The following is a 19,885-nucleotide window of genomic DNA, read 5'->3' as shown; positions in this document are numbered from 1 at the left end:
TTTGTATTACTTCCTTAATAGAAAATGATATTGCTATTATTAAAATAGTATTAAAATATTAATAGTATTTAAATACTATTTAAAATATTAAAATATTAAAATGGTCCAATCGAATTAAATTAGATGACCATGTAAAGCATTGAATACAGTATCTAGCACAAACTAAATATTCAATAAATGTCAGTTGCTGTTACTATTTTTCATGTGAGAATAGGAGAATATAGGATTTCTCAGCAGGTAAGGTTGTGGTCAGTTTACTTATGAACATAGTTACATCCTATACTGTCTCTATGCTTAGAATAGATAAGAACACTGTTAAAGAAATTGGAGAATAATTAAGATCCACAGACTTTTCCCTAAAACATGCTGGACTGGGGAGGGAAGCATAGGAACTTACTAGTAACAAAAAAACAGTCACCTATTTTTTGAAGCACTAGCCGGTAATCCTACCCCCAAAGATTGCCATAATTCCTAGAAAATATTAGCCCCATTTTGGAATTCATCATAGTGTCTTCTTTCAAGAATGAAAATGTGATTTTATTTTAATGAATATTCAGAAATCTCTGATAACATCTTACTTCTTTTAGTCCACGACAGAATCGTTCAAATACTCTTTTCATATTGCCTCCTTTTTCCATAGAGATTACCCTGGTATGGTCTTCCTCATTAATCCAGATGAGAAATGTCTTGTCATAATTATGCCTAATGAAGAGAGAAATATGGTGTTGCACATTAACTACATTTGTTTCAACACATGAAAATTCCCTTTACTTCTGTAGCTTGATTGCTTCATTTCACCTTCCTCATTTCCTAGAAGGCCCTAATTCTTCCACTGTGCCTGAACAAGTAGTACAAAATGATGTTACCTTGACATAATGAAGAATAAGACCAACTCTAACCCTTAAAGATATATTTTTGCCCAACAAGATTATAATGGATGACAATAATTCAAATATGAATAACGTTTGGTTTTGACACTAATTCTCCTAATAAGTTCAACCAAAATCTTGTGCTGCTTAATTTTTTTTTTTTATCTACAGCCCAAGATGTTTGGGGTATAGAAGATTTCACATATGTTTGCTGCATAGATTCTTACTGTCCCCACACACTGAGCAAGTGCTCATGAACACTTCGCTCCTTTGGGTAGTATCATAACAACCTACCAAAGTACAGGAATCAAAGTGGACTGAGGACTGTTGGCCAAGATAAAATACGTGTATACTCGATATCCATTCTTCCTTGTAGGGTTTTGCTTAAATCCTCAATATATTTCATTTTCTGCTCTTTTGTTTTAATGTCATGAAACAGATTCTCTGTGAGGTCAAATAATAGGAAGCTAATTTTTCTTAAAAATAGTCTTTTTCTCATGCATAATTCATATAAACCAGCATACATTCTTACACATGTTAGAAACATTACAATACTTTGGTATTATACAGAGACACAATTTCTAAAGACTCTCTTCATTTAGCTCAAGCCAGGCATGCTGTCAACTGCAGGTTAGGACAAGCAGGTGATCTGAAGGAAATCCTCTGCACACATTGCAAATGTGAAAATGCTATGTCCATACCAGATTCCCCTGGCATCTGGCCAGTCACGGGCCATCCCAGCACATGTTAATAAAGGGGATACTGGCTTATCAAATAGAAAGTGGTCCTGCAGGCCAAAAGGGACAAAGCAGAAAGGAGAAATGGATGAGATCAGACACAAGGACAAGTGCTACGCGGCCAAATTTCAACTTGGTTGAGGTCTGTCAGGCAGTGGTTCTCAGGCTTGGCTGTCCACTGGAATAATCTGGGTGCTTTGTAAAAAATACTAATACCCAGTTCCTGCCCTCCCCCAGAGACTGTCTTAATTGTTATGGGGTGCGGCCTGAACAGTGGGATTTTTAAAAGCTCGTCAGATGGTTCTAGTGTACAGCTAAGGCCGAAAACCGTTAGCTTAGCCCAGACAGAAATACTTAATCACTATAGATTATGTTTACCCACCAGCACCAATGCTATGCCCTGACAGAGTAGGCCATGAGTGAGGGACACTATCTTGAAAAGTCTGTTACCCACAGCCACCATTCTCTCTATGTGTCTGGCATTCCTGGTTCTTTTATTGTCATTCCTTCTACTACAAAGTATTAGAGATGTAAAATAATTTGTAACTAAAAATAGGTATCATTGATTTAGTGGTCACTATGTGCAAGTCTGTGCTTGCATATTAATTAATATACTTTTAATTTTCTTCAATCCTCACAACACTATGAGGCAAGTATAATCATTTTATGAGTGAGGAAAACTGATTCAGAGTAAAAAAACAACCTACCTACTATTAGGCAGCTAGGAAGTGACAGAGCCTAGATTCAAACTTGACCTGTAGGACTTCCAAGTTTGTGCCTTTAACAACAGTATACTACTCTTCATATCAAAATCAGTGTCAAGAGACTGGCATTTTTCTTAGTGTGTGTATACAGTAAGAACATGAATATTCAAATATGATTACATTGAAGTAAGAAATAAAGACAATATGGAGAGGGAAATCCCTTTATAATCTGTGAGTGAAAGGGGTAGGAGACATTAGAACAGGCTTGGTGACCTGATGCTGGAAACCTCAAGTGGCTACTTGAGGCAGAGTTGGGCTTGTCTTAACAGAGCAAGCAGAGGGTTGGCCTGATGGCTACAGAGACCAAGATACTGTGGTCTGTAGAGACAAGCACGCTAGTTCATCTGGTTTGGCGGTGGGACTTATTTTGTGGCATTGCATGTCCTGAAATGGCAGATACTGGTTTCTGCTTTTCCTTAGAGTTTAATTAAAAGTTACTCTTGAAGGGCACCTGGATGGCTCGGTCTAGTTGAGTGTCTGACTCTTGATTTTGGCTCAGGTCATCATCTCATGATTCATGGGATTGAACCCTGCATCAGGCTCTGCACTGTCCGCTTGGGATTCTCTCTCTCTCCCTCTCTCTGCACCTCCCTGGCTCATGTCCCCCCCGCCGCACGCACTCAATAAATAGACTTTAAAAAAAGTTACTTTTGAAATTGCCATCCTTTTTCAGCTGTGCTAAAAAAAAAATAAGGGAAAATAAGGACTTGGGTTTTGTCTTCCCCAGTGTTAGAGTGAAGCTTTAGAGGACTCATGGAGGCGGCAGGAATCTCAGAGCTGGCTCCAATGGGAGTCAGGGCTAATTTCCTTTCCAGATTTTCTTACTTTCCAGGACTTTATTTGGGTGTGTCAATGGAGACCATCCTCCAGGTACACACAGGATTTCCACACTTAATTGTTCCTATTTATCAACAAGCAAGGCGATCCTCTATTAACCCCCACCCATGGCTCCCCAACCCACCAATTCCTTATTGGAGTTTTCTCTGCAGATTGTAACCACAGACTACTTTTGTGGCTTGGTCTCCAGTTTATTTTTTATTTTTTTTAATGTTTGTTTATTTTTGGGGGAGAGAGACAAAGCGGGTACAGGGGAGGGGCAGAGAGAGAAGGAGACACAGAACCTGAAGCAGCCTCCAGACTCTGAGCTGTCAGCACAAAGCCCAGCTCAAGGCTTGAGCCCATGAACCATGAGATCATGACCTGAGCAGAAGTCAGATGCTCGACCCACTGAGCCACCCAGGGGCCCCTTGATCTCCAGTTTTAAGGCCTCCTCTTCCTTCCTTATACTAAACAAGATGAAGTCCCAGCTGGCTTCCTGTGAGGCCTCACTGTACCAACTAGAGCTCAGGGCGCATCCCCACCCCAGGCAGGGCCAGGTGGTTCAAGGGCCACTCACGTCTATGAGCCGTTGCTGGTCCTGCTCCGTCATCTCAGACAGCTTGTAGTAGCGGCCTGCCAGGTCCCCTTTGAGGCCCTCCAGGGCTGTGATGGCCACATTCTCTACCTCCCTCCGCTCAGCCCGGGTGCAGGCAGGTGGCAGACTCAGCCCGCGGATGCTGCGGCCTGTACGCACCCGAGATGACAGCACGTAGCGCTCATCAAACTGCCCCTGTGTGATCTGCCAAGCAGAGCGCAGGGTTACCACAGCCAGCTGCGGACTACCGTCCTGCTACAACCACTGTGGGTTCCAACCCTCTGACCTTCAGGGTCCCCTACAGGGGGCCCTCAGGCACAGTGCAGGACATGCTGAGCACATTTTGGAATTATGGGGGCGGAGCCTTATACACAAGGGGCAGAGCTACTTTATGCAATGCCATCTGGAATCCTTTACCGCACTAGCTTTGGGATTTAAAACAAAACAAAACAAAACAAAAAAACCCTTTAGGAAAGGCTTACAATTCTCAGTGATCAACACCACCCTCCTGTCAGGTGCTCCTCACTTCAGGCTCTGGCAGGCCAGCTTCCCGGCAAAGTACACAGGGGGCTGCAACCTACCTTGGATGCATCCAGATCTGTGGGGTGCTTCATCACCCTGGGGTCATAGCCATTGTGCCTTAGTTTGATGACAGGATCAAAAAGGTCAGCAAACACCTAGAGGAGGGAAGATGCACCTGTTTCCTCTTTAATTTGTCCATCTATTGCAAGGTCATTCCTTTCATTTACCCCTTTCTACCTTCAGGGCCAAAGTTGATGCCCTCCTTTGTAATTCTCAGGGCTACCATGCAGGAAATGGGCGTGAGTGGATTGATGGTTATCAATAATAATAATAGGCTTATACCACCTCCCAGTGATTCTGCCAAACTCACTGCCATGAGACTAAGCAAGAAAATCTTGTGTTTAAAATTTGAGGGTTTTCCTCAAGTTCTTGTCTCTGTGAGATCAAAGAAGCTGACACAAGCAGTTTTGTGGTCCAAAGGGATGATCAGTTTCTAGAGTGTAAGCAACATAATAAATTCATGGAAAGCTAGCTGCACTACAAGCAAAAGTCAGGGAAAATCTGGGAGCACTCACCCTATGAAGTCCATCCCCAGCCCAAACTATCTGGTGCCAAATCTTTTTTTCTTTCTTTTTTTTTTTTTTTTTAATAAAAACTTCAGATATATCCTTTAAGAAAATAACATTAAGAGAAGTCCTAATAGGGTTCCTGCCACATTTGGGAACTATGGGAAGTGGGCAGGCCAGGGGTGGGGAAGCATGCTAGGTCCAGGGAGCCAGCTCCAGTCTGAAACTCTGGGAGCCCAGAGTAGTGCAGTGCTGTATGTGAGTGAGCTACCTGTCTGGTTTATTTAGGAAGATGCCCTCCCTCCTCTTGATAGCTGTTTTCCCAGGGGACTGCCTTCAGCTCCCTGCAACAGAAGGACACAAAGAAGTCTCCCTGCAATTTGCTGCGACAGAGAGGCTGCTCTGTGAAGAGGGCTGCGTGGTGGCTGAGCTGCACTAGCAGCAGGCCGTTCTACGCTTCTGCCTCAGGGATGAGGACACTGGGACGGTGGGATTTCTCGGAGAGACTTGGTGAACTCGATAGCCGAGACTCCAGTGACTGTGCAATCAGTAACTCCAAAACTAAAGACAGAGACCATCCTCCTTCCTCAATAAAGTCTAGCCACAAACACACGATTCCCCAATGTTATACTGGTAAATGTACATCACCAATTACAAGATTTTTTTTTCTGTACCAGTTCATCCCCTTGACAGTCTCTGAGCACGCTGTCATGCAACTCATTCCTCCAAGGGGTGGGATACTAGAGGGGCAGCAAAAGAAGCCTTGTCCCTGGGAAGCTACAGACCTCCTTGTCCAGAACATTCCAGCTGTTCTGCTGACGCTGGCTGCCCTTTATGGGACCTTTCCTGAGCAGGCAGAACAGGAACCCACAGAGAAGAGGAGAACTCTGGGACCCAGAGCATCTCCCCCACTTTCGAATCAGCAGCGAATAGTTTTACCTCATAGGACTCCTCGTCACCAGCCACCATGCCCACAGTCTTTATGAAGGGATGGCCTGGGTTGTCCACTCCAGTCTGGATACACTGGTCCAGGGTGTAGCCATTGGGGGTCACCTTGTTGCGGAGCTTGGCGTAGATGGCTGGGGTGAGGCACTCGGCCATACAGTTGTTGTGCTTGCGCAGATCAGGGTAGTCCGCACTGCACGCAGACGAGAGAGGCTTTCAGTGAGCAGTGCCTGAGGGAAGCGGCCTAGGAAAGTGCTTTGTTTCTGGCCATCCTTCCCCCAGGCTCTCTTTAACCAGGAGTCAAGACTTAAGTAAGACAGATAAAAAAGGGAAAACACAGTCCCCTGAACAGCCAGACAAAGGGACCTGGCCCCGCTTAAGGATTCCAAGATGCCGGCTGCAGGAGCCCACAGAACTCTGCCTTAGGTTCGTGTAAAGAGCAGAGTGAAGTGCTCGCTTCGGCAGCACATATACTAAAAAAAAAAAAAAAAAAAAAGAGCAGAGTGAAAATGACAAAATAAGTGGAAATCCTATGCGAACTTTTTTTTTTTTTTTTTTTTTTTTTTTAACTCAAAAGTTTTGTTAAAACACAACAGCCACATTTTGGTCCCTTCGGTCTGTGGTAGAGAGGTTAGAAACCTGCAAATGGAGCTACATAAACATTCAGTAATTTATCTGTCCTCTACCTACGACGCAAGCTCCGGGACAGCAGACACTCCTGCGTTGCTGAGAACAGTGCCTGGCTACTGAAATAGGCATTCAGTACATATCTGTTGGAACAGTACACAGAAAGAAATGATGTGAAATAAAATCTTTTGCTAGGATGTGTACTGGTTGAAGACAGGGGATTCCGGACTATCACGGGCTCAAACACAAGGAATCGCCTTTAGGAATTCCTGAAGTACATGGTGGGTGATGATGACTCCCTCAGAGATTCTGATTCCCACAAGAGCCAGTGAATGTCTGAGCGAAACATCGGGTCTTCCTTGTCTCTCTCTTCCATACCTGCCCACGCGGAGCCTCTTCAAGTCACCACTGCACACCAGCTCTATGCCGTGTGTGCAGTCTCATTCATGGCAAGGTTCCAAGGGCCAAGAAAACATGTCCGTCTTCATGCCATTCCCCCACTTGCCCTGTGCGGTGTCCTTTAAAGCTGATGCTTCATATAAGTACTAGAGCCTCATTTTCCAGAAGATGGGACAGCAGTGGATGATGGATAGATCTAGAATCGGGGTCATCGGATTTGCACTCGGCCACACTAGCTGTGTGAAATTGGGCACTGTTTAATTTTTCTAAGCCTCCACTTTATCACAAAGGGATGCAAAGATGAATAAAGTAGATACTCCATATATAGCATTTAACACACAAAGATGCTCAGTAAAGGTTAATTATTACTATTATTGCTGTTGAACTAGACCACAAGTTGTGGGCAGGAATGAAGACACTGTACTTCCTTGAGTTCACCACAGGTCACTGTGCTTAGTGAGTCTTAAAACTGTTAGTCTGGGGCGCCTGGGTGGCTCAGTCGGTTGAGCGTCCGACTTCGGCTCAGGTCACGATCTCCGGTCCGTGAGTTCGAGCCCCATGTCAGGCTCTGGGCTGACAGCTCAGAGCCTGGAGCCTGTTTCGGATTCTGTGTCTCCCTCTCTCTGACCCTCCCCAATTAATGCTCTGTCTCTCTCTGTCTCAAAAATAAATAAATGTTAAAAAAAAAAAAATTAAAAAAAAAAAAAAACTGTTAGTCTGATTTAATCATTCTCAAAAGCAAAAAGAGGGACCCTTGCTGACAGTTTCCAGCAGGGGAAAGCATATTTCTGGCTGACACTTGGGGTTTTTTTTAAATCCAAAGGACTTACCTTGGTGGGAACAGCCTGTGCTGCCCCCGGGCCTCAGCACACAGGTTCTGCCGGTTCAGCAGGTAGCCGGTGGTCAGGGCACCGGTGCCCATGGTAGCAAGTAACAGAGAAGCATTGCGGCCAGTTAGCAGCTTAGAGAAGACACTGGCCATCCTTCCTCTTGGATGAGTGTCTGGAAGCAGAGACACGGGATTAGACAGCCTCATGGGATAGACACTTACAATAGCACAGAGACCACCAGGCAAGAGAAAGAACTTCAGGAGCCATCACCTCTCTTTTGGTTTGCTTTGTGTTTCTCTTTCTTCTTTCCTTGCCCACACCCCTTTACACTGGTTGGGGAAATCTGAGTAGTTTTAGACATTGTGAATGTCAAACTGCCTCAAGTCCGTGCCATTTTCTCCGGTAATAATACAGAAAAAAAGAAAGAACAGAGTTTCTGTTTCTGGCTATTTGACACACCAGGTGCTCCGTCAGACCCTGCCATTGCACACTGAGGACAGCCTGCGTAAGACAGGTTCCTGGGCTTGGAAGAATACATCTCTGAGGACTACCCTCCTACTCCAGTCACCCCAAATGAGATGGTGTCACAGCTCCAAATAACAAGCCAGGAGGTTTGGGTTATCTTGAGGACGGTTGTCCATCTGAGCACTAAGGTTGGGATACCAGCAGTGAGTTGGAGAGCTCCATCTGTGACTCCCCTAGTGAATTAGGACCCTTGAGAGGAGCTAAAGTGGTCCAAGGTCAGCAACCCCCCCCCCCCCCCCCCCCCCCCCCCCCGCATCCCTGGCTTCCAGCAGAGCATAATCAGGAAAGTATACTCAGTGTAGGCTCTGGGTTCCTACAGATAGATGAAGATCAACCAACAAGCCCTCAAAGATCAAGCACACAAAGAGGAATTAGGAGCCAACAGAATCAAACTATCTTTCAAAAATGAGAATGAAAAGAAAGCGTAGATCAATAACAAAGGAGCCACTAAAATACATACTTTAGGAAATAGAAAAGCAGACAATAGAAGGACAGACTGAGATACAGACAAAATGGGGAAAACATATATACATCTAAACAAGTAATTACATGATATCAACAAAGAATAAAAATCAGGATAAGCACATGCCCAAACAGATACCCTGCTGTGTGTGCTATTGCCCAGAGATCAGAATGACCAGTTAATCCATCATCACCCAGCTGGGAGCTTTTTAATATGGGTTGTTGAGTAGAGAGCAATAGAGCAGGTCACTCTAAGTACTCTTGCATTATACTGATCTCTAGGATGTCCACATACATGGAGTGCGAAATTTTTTCCCTAAAATTGAGAAGGTTCCAGAGACTCTGTTTCAAGATCCTCCAAGCTTAGCTGGGTTGGATGGTGCAGAGAGCCCACTGTACGGCTGTGGCTGAAACCCTGGGCCACCCAATGGAAGACAGACTTTTAATAAGGTCAGGGTGACATGGCTTACACACAATTCACTTTGGAGATCCACTCTCTTCCACGATTGCATTTTGGGAACTGGGATCAGTCTGAACTTTTTATGCTTCCAGGGTCTCCACCTGGAAGTCTCTATTTAACATCATTTTAAGCAATACTATAGGGAAACTTGAACGTCTCAACAAAAGGCACCAAAGTCCTTGAAAAAAGTGAGGACTTTTTTTTTTTTTTTTTTAGCCCAGGAAATCAGAGAGCCTTTCCTCTATGCTAATGCCTCAAAACAATTCCCTAAGTCTTAAAGACAACAGCAATCACTTTATTAATCAATAGGCAAGAGAAATGGGCCATTCTTCAAGATGTCCTAGGGATTTGTAATGGCCCAACATTAATCCCATCACACAACCTGGGCTATTATTATTGGTCTCTATCCAAGAGTAGGTGAGGGCTTCTCCAAGAACTGCACTGATACTTCCTGACCCTCGGGTGTGGCAGGCAACACTAACCTCCATCTTTAGGGTCTGTTTCACCTTTGTCCACACCCTCCAGTCTACTCCCTGAGCAGAAAGGCAATGCTGTCATCTCTGAGATTTATCAGAGAACTCGTCAAAGTAAAAGAAGCTTTGTCCAAATGCTTTTCAAGCAATATATGGGCCAAAAAATAAGCTAGGACAGTTCAGACAAACAAAGAAATGCATCTGTTTCTGAGGTTGACTCAAATGTCATCTTTATTTTTCTTTCCTTAATTTGCTCTTACACAAATATGCATGCACATACATCAGAGTCTGTTTGAGAAGGTCAGGTTTTTTTTAATGTGTATTTATTTTTGAGAGAGAGAAAGAGCACAAATAGGGGAGGGGCAGAGAGAGAGGGGACAAGCAGGCTCTGTGCAGGCAGCAGAGAGCCTGATGCGGGGCTGGAACTCATGAACCATGAGATGATGACCTGAGCCGAAGTCAGACGCTCAACTGACTGAGACACCCAGGCACCCTGAGAAGATAAATCTTGAGCAGAGTCAGGAGGAAGGGGAGGGAATGGTGTCTGTGTGTAGCCAATTGACAACCAGTTGTCTTCAAAGGCCTTCCTGTGAGGATGAGGTGTAGGAGGGTGTCTGACTCAGAATATTAATGTTTGAAGTGTCATCTTATCTAGATTCTGGTTTTGGAAATAACGTTAATTTACATCCAAGAGTTCCAACATCGTACTCCTGTCCGAGCAATGGCGTAGGATCCCTGCCAGTAATCCTGCAGAAGCTTTGGGTGCAGCAAGCAAAGCAATCCTGGAGCTCAAAGTCCTCAGTGCTCTTTCTGTGATTCTGACACAAAGTTTTAGTGAAGATTCGAACTTCATTGACTCTATGTCGTTCACTTCAAGACACGCAGGAACAATGAATTTCACGGTTGAGGTCCCAATTGATACACTTGGGAGTGAGATTGAGCCAAGGGTCTCATTGAATAGCCTGGGGACCCTGGGTACAGCTGCTCCCCAAAGAGCCAGAGCCAGGCTTGCATTAAAACCATTTTTTCCTCAGGATGCCTGGGTGGCTCAGTCGGTTAAGCATCCGACTCATGATTTCAGCTCAAGTCCGATTCTGGCGGTTTGTGAGCTCGGGCCCTGCGTCAGGTTCTGTGCTAACAGGGCGGAGCCTGCTTGGGATTCATTCTCTCTCTCTCTCTCTCTCTGCCCCTCCCCAGCTCATGCTCTGTCTCTGTCTCTCAAAAATAAATAAACATTGAAAAAAAATTTTTTTAAAGCTACGCAGGAAGAACATTGCTTTACTTTACCCAGAAGGCCCCAAATATTGCATAAGCACTATCTACAGCTGAAGCCTCTACTTAGAAGAGGCTGGATTTGTTACCTACACAGATGATAAAATGGTAGGTAAGATGTGGCATAAATAAGCTGGAAAAAGGTATATAAGAGATAATCCATGTCCACCAAAGTGGTCACTATTTGGCTTTGCCTAGTTTCTGAACATGGTCATTTTATAAGTCAGTATATCTTGTGACACCATCAGGACAAAAGTTTGACGTGTAAAAAAATCTGAGGCTTCCTTGCAAAGCTTTTTAATTTTTTTGGTTCTCTCCATGCCCCAAGCATTAGTGTAACATACCGAACTGCTCTGTGAAGAGATGGCTGGAGACAGGAGATGAGGGGCCAGAGCAGCTGTGGTGCTTCTCCACGGACAAAGGCCTCCGCATTCAGACACCCTCACCACAGGGAGAGAGGGATCCACTTTAAGGTTTTGGTTTTTGCTCTTCTTTTTGCCTGACAGCTTGCTTGAAATTCGGCATCATTCCCAGTTTCTCTGAATAATACCCTGTCTGTTTCCATCTTGGCACTCATCCCCACCTATAATTATTTTATCTGTTTTCTTTTTTATTGACCATCTCCCCCAAATAAATTATAAACCCCCAAAGGAAGGAACTTGGTTCCTATGCTCACGGTTGCATCACCTTGCTTAGCACAGCACCTGGCACTTGGTAGGCTCCCAGTAGCATTATTTCATAAATGAATTGTAAGCTTCTTGCTGGGGTAGGAAGCCACTCTGAGGCTGCCGGGATCCACATGAGAATGCGGGCGTCAACTAAGTGGATAGAGTGGGGAATGTGAGGCCAGAAAGCTGAGCAAATGGGCACAGGAACACAGGCAACAGAAGTTTAGAAGCCACCTTCCCTCAGCGTTATGATATTCAGTGGCCAGTGTTCCCTGGGAGAGGAATCCTGACTTATTTGGGGGGAGAGGCACAAATGTCAACTAAATAAACTCATTAGGAATTTTGGGACAGCTCACGTGGCACACGTACACACACAGTCAGGGACTGTCATGGGTGCCCCAAACACCACACACAGTGCCCCAGCCTGACTTTCAGGTTGAGAGCTGTAGATCTCAGTACCAATCTCTGTAATATAGATATAATATTATACCATATATCTAATATTCTAGTGTCTATATATATATAATATAAAATAAGATATATTTTAAAATATCAGTTTACTTATATGTGGTTTTGTGATAATGCAATAAACTACACAAATTTGTTTTTGTAAAATCATTACTGTTTGGTTAAAGTATTGTTTCTTACTGCCCCTCTAATTTGGACTTTACTGTCCATCTTTCTCCTGACTGAACCATAGCCTGGTGCCTCAGTCTGCACAAAACTTCTCTGTGCCCCTCTAGCCCAAGGTGACTGCTTTCTCTCTGAATTTCCAAAGCCCTCGTGGGCTGCTCATTCATCCGCACGTATGCTACATAGTTTTTTGACACCTGTTAGTGAACTCAACTGTCATAAATCTCCTGGCATGTTAAGGAACTGCTTACTATGTTAGCAATGCCTTCCCAGCCGATGGCCAAAATCCTTAATGATGGGATCCTTAAACATAATAGCTGCTCAATAAACATTTCTTCTCTGACTTAATTATTTGTGAGCAGTGCTTTGCCTGATTTCCAGGAGGAGGAAATCTTACCAGCCTCCTGTTTATGTCCTTTCAGACAATGCATGTAGTTCTAAGGGAATGGACCCTTTACCTTGGGCTGTTCCCAAAGGCACTTTACCCCTCTTGCCTGGCTCCTTTGCTCCCAAGTAATTTGCACTTTTAATTTGCTATGAAGCCCCAGGCCTGGTATCCAAGCCAACTTAGAATCAATTTTGTAAGCTAGCTTCCTGGGTCAAAACTTAAGGAAAAAAAAAAAAGTCTACTTATATGAAACACATCCATTTCAGCCATTGCTTTTGAAATCCTATCATAAAACCAACCAAGCGAGACGAGTAGGCTGGATTTCAGCATTTCCTTGCTCAAGTTCCTGGTCTCTACAAGCTGCCCGTGAGGAGAGGAGCCCAGTGCAGGCCTCTGATCTCTCTGCCATAACCGACTGAGTTCTCAGAGCCAATTGAGCCTGACTTCAGCTGTTTCCAAGGGAGATCCAGTAGAGGCTGTCCCACAGACAACAGGCAAAGCCTCCCAGCAGAGCAAGAAGCTTAACATACATTCTCTTCCTTCCAGCAGGAATTCTCTGACTGAGCAGGCAGGCGGGGAAGGAGACGGCAGACGAGGAGCCAGTGCTGGGTGTTAGGGAAATTTAACTAAAATCTGTCATCCAGAAATGCCTCTCCACAAATTATATGAAAGAAAGAGAAGAAATTTATTGCTGACTATGCACTAAGCCAGACTGTGATACATATCACAAGCAGTCTCCTAAAAGACGTTGCAAAAACAGAACCAAATCTCACCCTTTTATTGAGCCATGCAGATACGGCCGTTACATACATGCTCTCGAGGTAACTCAAGTAAGAGGACGTAACAGCATTATTTGTCACACAGAGCTTGTTCTAAATTCATCTCAAACTGGGGTGGCCATTTGTGTTAGCTAATTGCCTCTATCCAAAAGAAAAATAAGCTTCTCTTGTTGCTATGACAGCAGGTAGTTTTACAACTTGAAGCCTGGCATCTTGAGACTGGGAGGTAGGGGCCTATCCTTCTTGATGTATACATTTCAAAGAAATGCTCCCAGGCCCTCAAGAAAAACATTTCTAGGTTGTAAAACTGGATGGATCCTTGCTTACTCTTAATAAGATTTATATATATCTCAAAGGGACAGAGAAAGAACTTACAAGTTTTCTAAAGAAAATGCTCTTAAAAAAGGGGAGGGGCTCTTTCCCTTTTTTTCACTAGGAAGCAATAATTTTGTTTTCTCCCCTTCCTATGGGTGGGGGAGTACTGTGTCAGCAGCTCAGCAGGGCTCCAGCCAAGGGTGGACATCCCTCAGAACTGATCCCACACTTCATAGAGACAAGACCCAATGACCATAGGACGAGGTCACAAATCTTGCTTCTCAAGCCCACTGGCCTGTGCATGAAGGTTTGCCATAAATGCTAAGTGAGAGAATGAACATGGAGACTCAGAGTCAAAGGGACTTCAGTAGTTGGCCGGAGTGCAGGCACCCCCTTCCCCTCAGCCTTCCTTCAACACCAGCAGAGCAGGGCATCTCACCACTTCCCAGAGCAACCCATTTCACTGTTACATAATTACTGAAAATTTTCCCATGTCTTAATAAGGGGGGCAAATCAAAATTAGGGAGTATGTCTAAGGGCCAGGTACTTTCTCCACAATAGCCTTGAGGACCAAATATCTTGCCCCATGTCACAGATGAGGGAACTCAAAGACAGAGGTTAACAAACAGCTCAAGGTCACACAGATGAAGGTAAAGTACATATAGAGTTTTAGTAGGCACTCATTTAAATGAAGATCGTGTTTTTACTTATAAGATTTAATAATCAAAACTACAGTACGTTTGGATGGAGCCAACCTCTGGTCTCCCAAGGAATGTAGCTGCTAGTCAGTTCCAGCTGCGTTGGTCCTTCACGGTTTCTTAGGGACACTGAATGGTTTCTCTCAGTCAGGGTTTCCACAGGGAGCTCACGGCCAAATTGCCAACCAACACACAGGCATCATTCTGGGCACCCCTGAGGGAAAGCAGAACCAAAGGGTGTACGCTCAATGCTTCTTCCACCCTCCAGGAACATCTTGACAGCGAACTCCCAGAAGTAGTCCGGTGGTGTGGGTCAGAGTCACTGTGAATGACACTGACGTGCTTCAGGTGGAGAGAAGTCACAGTGAGGAGCGATGAAGGGAGAGGGAAGACAGGATGATGAGGTGGTGATGATAGGTATCTTTTTATTTATTTTGTTTGATAAATATTTAAGTGTTTATTATGGGACAGGTTTTACAGAGCTCAGAGTCTGAGGAGAAAACTCCTATGTAGCACTCATGTACTGGGCTTTATGGCTATTAGCCCATTCAATCCTCACAACAGACTCATGAGGTTGATGCTCTTTTTTTTTTTTTAAGTTTGTTTGTTTAGAGGGAGGGGCAGAGAGAAAGAAATAGAGAGAGAGAGAGAGAATCTTTGCTTGGGGGATAATAATCTGTACTTGGGGCTCCATGTTGATGGTATGGGCTCAAACTCATGAACCTCCAGATCATGACCTAACCTGAAGTCAGAAGCTCAAACAACTGAGCCACCCAGGTGCTCCGGTTGATGTTCTTATTATCCCCACTTTACAGATGGGCAAATGGAGGTAAAGAAAGGTAACATAACTTGCTCCTGGAATTCAAGGCCAGCAGTTTGTTCTCACAGTCTATGCTCTTAAGCAGCACCATTCCTGGGCCACTATAAGTCATGGGAGAGGTGTTCTACCAGGGAAGCCAGAGCCCCTTGGGAGCTCCTGGGAGACCACAGTCTGATTTGGGACCACACCATTCAGCTACAATGTACTTGTCTTGTGTTATTCAGACCAAGGTATTTCTTGCCCTTGCCTGCCCTGTGACTGGTACCAGGTCACAAACCACAAAGGATCAGAGCAAAAACAATGACCAACACTGCACACCCACGTGCATAAACATGGCTGTGGATGCCTGCATGCATTGCCTCTTTCTGGCCAGCTGCTTTCCAGGCATCTTCCAAGTGGGAGAATGGCCATTGCCCTTAGTACACATGAGACTTAATCTACCTTTGAATGTTGTAGAAAGGGAGACAGGAATCAAGGCTAACTATACCCCTGTTCTCTGCCTGGGTCCAGAATCATCAGGATGAAGACCCAGCATCCTGGGCCAATATCACTAACCTAAATTGGGCTTTGGAGGGACTCTATGGAAAATAATTGCCCTAAAATTTCTAGAGTTGAATTAAACTGGGACTCAGTCTGCCTAGGATTTGTGGTGGCTGCCTATCCCCAAAGGTCCAAGGAAAACCCCATGATTTAGGGACAACCTTGACTGATTCTACATTCTAGAACACCTGTAGCTTTGAGGGACACATCCGAATGAGGTCAAGGCCAACCCCTCAGTGAGTGACCAATGCAAAGTGTGAATGCAGTGGAGAGGGTCACACTGCAGCCTGAGAGCTAGCCTTGAATCTCATTTATTCATCCACCCGTTTGTCCACCTGTCTGACTATCCATCCATTGAACAACATTAGAGAATCAATTCCTGTGTCAGATACTGGGGCTGGCCTCCCGAAGCTCATGGTCTGGTACGAGAGACAGAGTGAGAGATCATTGTAAAAACAGATTATAATCACAAGTGACATGAGCAAAGAGAATTAACAGGGGAGAAGACCCAAGTCTGCTGGAGGATCAGGATGATTTTTCTGGAGAAGGTGAAAAACCTCTGGGGATGTAACTTTGCCAGGAGGACACTGCAGACAGAGGAGAACATGCAGAGGCAGGGAGTCATGAGGGCAGTGGGCAGCCAGGGAGGTCAAAGGCAGGGGTAGAGACTGCAGAGAGAGCTGTAGAAGCCAGAACAAGAAGAACGTCACTGTGAAACCTGGAACTTGATTCTGAGATGGTCAAAGGACAGGGTTTTTCGCAGAGGAATAATTTTATTAGATTTATGGAAGGTTGGCTCCAGACTAACACTGCCAAGGTGTGGTCTGTGGACTGTTAAGCCATTTCATGATGAGAGAAGTATAGAAACTGAGAGTAAGCATTTAGAACACTTATGACACATTGATAGAGAAATTTTAATGAAGAAAATTCAAGCTGGTATTTTGTGGGTCTTTTATTTTTCTAGTAATTGTGCCTTATTGTGTTTTACAAATGTATTGGTGTACTATGGATTAGATATTAATAACAGCTTTTGCCACAAATTGTTTGAGAAGTGTTGCTCAGTTTCCTCACCTGTACAATAAGGCTAATCATAGGCCCTACTCATAGAGGTTTTGTGAGGATTAAATGAGCCCTTAGCACAAATACTGACATAAAGGCATTAGTCGTTCTTCTGGCTCAGGGTGCCTGGGTGGCTCAGTTGGTTGAGCATCTGACTCTTGATTTCAGTTCACATCATGATTTCGCGGTTTGTGGGTTCAAGCTCTGCGTCAGGCCCTGTGCTGACAGTGCAGAGCCTGCTTTGGACTCTCCCTCTCCCTCTGACCCTCTCCTGCTCATCTCTTTCTCAAAATAAATAAATAAACTTAAAAAAAAAGTTCTTGTGGCTGATGTTACTAAATTGGTGAGGAAGGGAAAGGGGTCTAGAGGCAGGGAAATGATGTCCTAGTGTCCTGGAATAAACTAAGCAGGAGACTCTCCAGGCTTCTCCCCATGGTGGTAGGGAAGGTTTCATGGAGATACATGGCAGAATTTCCAAGATGCTTAGTGCGTGGGACCACAGGGCTTTTTTGACCAATCAGGTGTGGACTGAGAATTTCTTCTGACTTGAGAATTTCACTTGACTGGGAATCTTGGCTGGGGAGCAGCCTTGGGGTCAGGCAAAGACAGGACGATCAGGTTGAACAGAAGGGGTCTGTGATGTATTCTTGAAGGAATGTCTTTCTTTTCTTTCTTTCCTTTCTTTAAAGTAAGCTCTACCCCCAACATGGGGCTTGAACACACAACCTCAAGATCAAGAGTTGCATGCTCTACCAACTGAGCCAGCCAGGCACCCCTAGAGGGAATGTCCTTCAATGTGATTGAGGGCTTATAAGAGAGGTCTAGTCTGGAAAGGATGGCAATTGTCCAGCTATCCACCCTGTTTCTAAATCCTCTCATTCAGCCTTCCTGGGTGCTCACCCAGGCCCTGTTTGGACACCAGAGAGTGACAGGGAACTAGTGACAACAGACACAGGTGTAGTATCGTGATTGGAGGCTCTGAAGCCAGAATCCTGGATTTATATCCAGCTCTGCCACTTACAATTCTCTACTGTCTTGAGAAAGGTTTACTTTGCTTTCCAAGTCTTACTTTTCTCAAATACAAAATGAAAATAATAATAAAAATGAGAAAGGATTCAAAAGGAAGTCCATGTGCAACCTGGACAACAGTATCTGGCACTTATTAAGGGCTGAACATGTATCCACTTTTGTTAATATTACTTTGTGCTACTTTTGAGAGGTTACCCCTACCTGCTGCCACTGTGTTTGAGAACATTGTCCCTTCACCTCAGCAAACAGCCCAGCTTTGTCCCAGGGAAGTGGTCTGAGGGCTTCTTCACTCCTTACGACTGACAGGGTTACCAACTGAACACACAGAAAGCACCCACCAGTGACCTGGGAAGGCCAAGGGGATGATTGTGGAGCCTGCCTGGAGCCACATAAGGTTCTTCCCAGGGTGCTTTCTCAGGCCACTTTCTGGGTCAGGCTGTCTTCTATGGTTTTCCTGGGTTTGCACAGCCAAGACTGAGCCTTGTCCCTAGGCTCCTCACTGTCCCAAGGATGCCTGGTCCTTCAGGGATGCGCTGTTTCTGCCCTCCAGACTGGAACCCTTCTGGTAACTGTAGTTTCCTCCCAGGCACGCTCATTTTCTTCAGCCCTGACCTGATATCTTCTCCTTCTCGGCCCCATCTACAGGGACTTCGTAGGTCTGCTGCTTGCCCAGGGCACCCCGAGGCTGGAGAGCAGGACCTTTTCTACAGGATGATTACACTTAGCTACTCCAAATCAGAAATTTTGTTTCTGTGGAGACCACTAAATAAAGATCCATGCTATGCAGATGGCCCACAGACACATGAAAAGATGTTCTATCACTAATCATAAGGGAAATGCAAATCAAAACCACAATGAGATAGCACCTTATATGTATCAGAGTGGCTATAATCAAAAAGACAAGAAATAACAAGTGTTGGTAAATATGTAGAGAAAAAGGAACCCTTGGTGCACTGTTGGTGGGAATGCAAATTGGCACAGCCACTGTGGAAAATAGTATGGGAGTTCCTCAAAAGACTGATAATAGAAATACCACAGAACCCAGTAATTTTACTACTGGGTATTTACCCAAAGAAAACAAGTAATAATTCAAAGAGATATGTGTAGTTCCATGTTTATTGCAACATTATTTACAATAGCTAAGATATGGAAACAACCCAACTGCCCAGGAATAGATGAATGGATAAAGAGGAGAGGTGTGTATACATACACACACACACACACACACACACACACACACACGCGCGTGCGTGTGTGAATATTACTCAGTCATAAAAAAGCAGGAGATCTTGCCATCTGCAACAACATGGGTGGACCTAATAATGTGAAGCAAAATAAGTAAGGGAGAAAAAGAAAAATACCACACGATTTCACTTATATGTGGAACTGAAGAAATAAAACAACTGAACCAAGAAAAAAGAGACAAAAACAAATAGACTCTTAAATACAGAGAACAAACTGGTAGTTGCCAGAAGGGAGATGGGTGGGGGATGGATGAAATACATGATGGGGATTAAGAGGTACAAAATTTCAGTTATGAAATAAGTTACAGAGATGAAAAGTACGGCATAGGGAATATAGTCAATAATACTAATAACATTGTTTAGTGACAGGTGGCGACTACGCTTATTGTGATGACCACAGAGCAATGTACTGAATTGTTGAATCATCTTGTACACCGGAAACTGATATAACACTGTATGTTAATTATACTTCAGTAAAAAAGATAAAATAAAATCAAGATGTAACTATTTGTGAGGATGTGGAAAAAAGGGAACCTTTGTGCACTGTTGGTGGGAATGTAAACGGATTGGTATAGCCCCTATGGAAAACAGTATGTAGATAACTCAAAAATTAAATAGAACTACGATATAATCAGCATTCCCACTGCTGGTTATATGTTCAAAGGAAATGCAGTCAGTATCTCAAAGAGCCATCTGCATCTTTGTGTCCATTAGAGCATTTTTCACAACAGTCACAATATGGAAACAACCCAGGGTCTGCCAAAGGATGAATGGTGTGGTCCGTATATATATTTATTTATATTTATATTTATATTTATATTTATATTTATATTTATATTTATATTTA

General features: G+C 44.1%; 1 protein-coding gene across 2 annotated transcripts in view; it reads right to left on the bottom strand.

The window, feature by feature from the left end:
- Positions 1-19,885, bottom strand: part of CKMT2 (creatine kinase, mitochondrial 2) — a 36,773-nt gene that overhangs the window by 11,718 nt on the left and 5,170 nt on the right. The window contains exons 2-7 of one of the 2 annotated variants that reach the window (XM_049649735.1): positions 7,674-7,845; positions 5,812-6,010; positions 4,366-4,461; positions 3,767-3,988; positions 1,571-1,656; positions 579-702 (exon numbers count right to left, since the gene is read on the bottom strand). In XM_049649735.1, coding sequence (XP_049505692.1) covers positions 579-702; positions 1,571-1,656; positions 3,767-3,988; positions 4,366-4,461; positions 5,812-6,010; positions 7,674-7,825 — 879 coding nt within the window. In that variant the 5' untranslated portion in view covers positions 7,826-7,845. Of the gene's footprint in view, positions 1-578; positions 703-1,570; positions 1,657-3,766; positions 3,989-4,365; positions 4,462-5,811; positions 6,011-7,673; positions 7,950-19,885 lie in introns of those variants that run through there. The other variant, XM_049649734.1, reaches the window with a different exon arrangement.

This window comes from Panthera uncia, assembly GCF_023721935.1.
Source record: "Panthera uncia isolate 11264 chromosome A1 unlocalized genomic scaffold, Puncia_PCG_1.0 HiC_scaffold_17, whole genome shotgun sequence".
Classification (NCBI taxonomy): domain Eukaryota; kingdom Metazoa; phylum Chordata; class Mammalia; order Carnivora; family Felidae; genus Panthera; species Panthera uncia.
The sequence above is the reverse complement of the archived record's forward strand: the minus strand, read 5'-3'. Positions and strand labels throughout refer to the sequence as shown.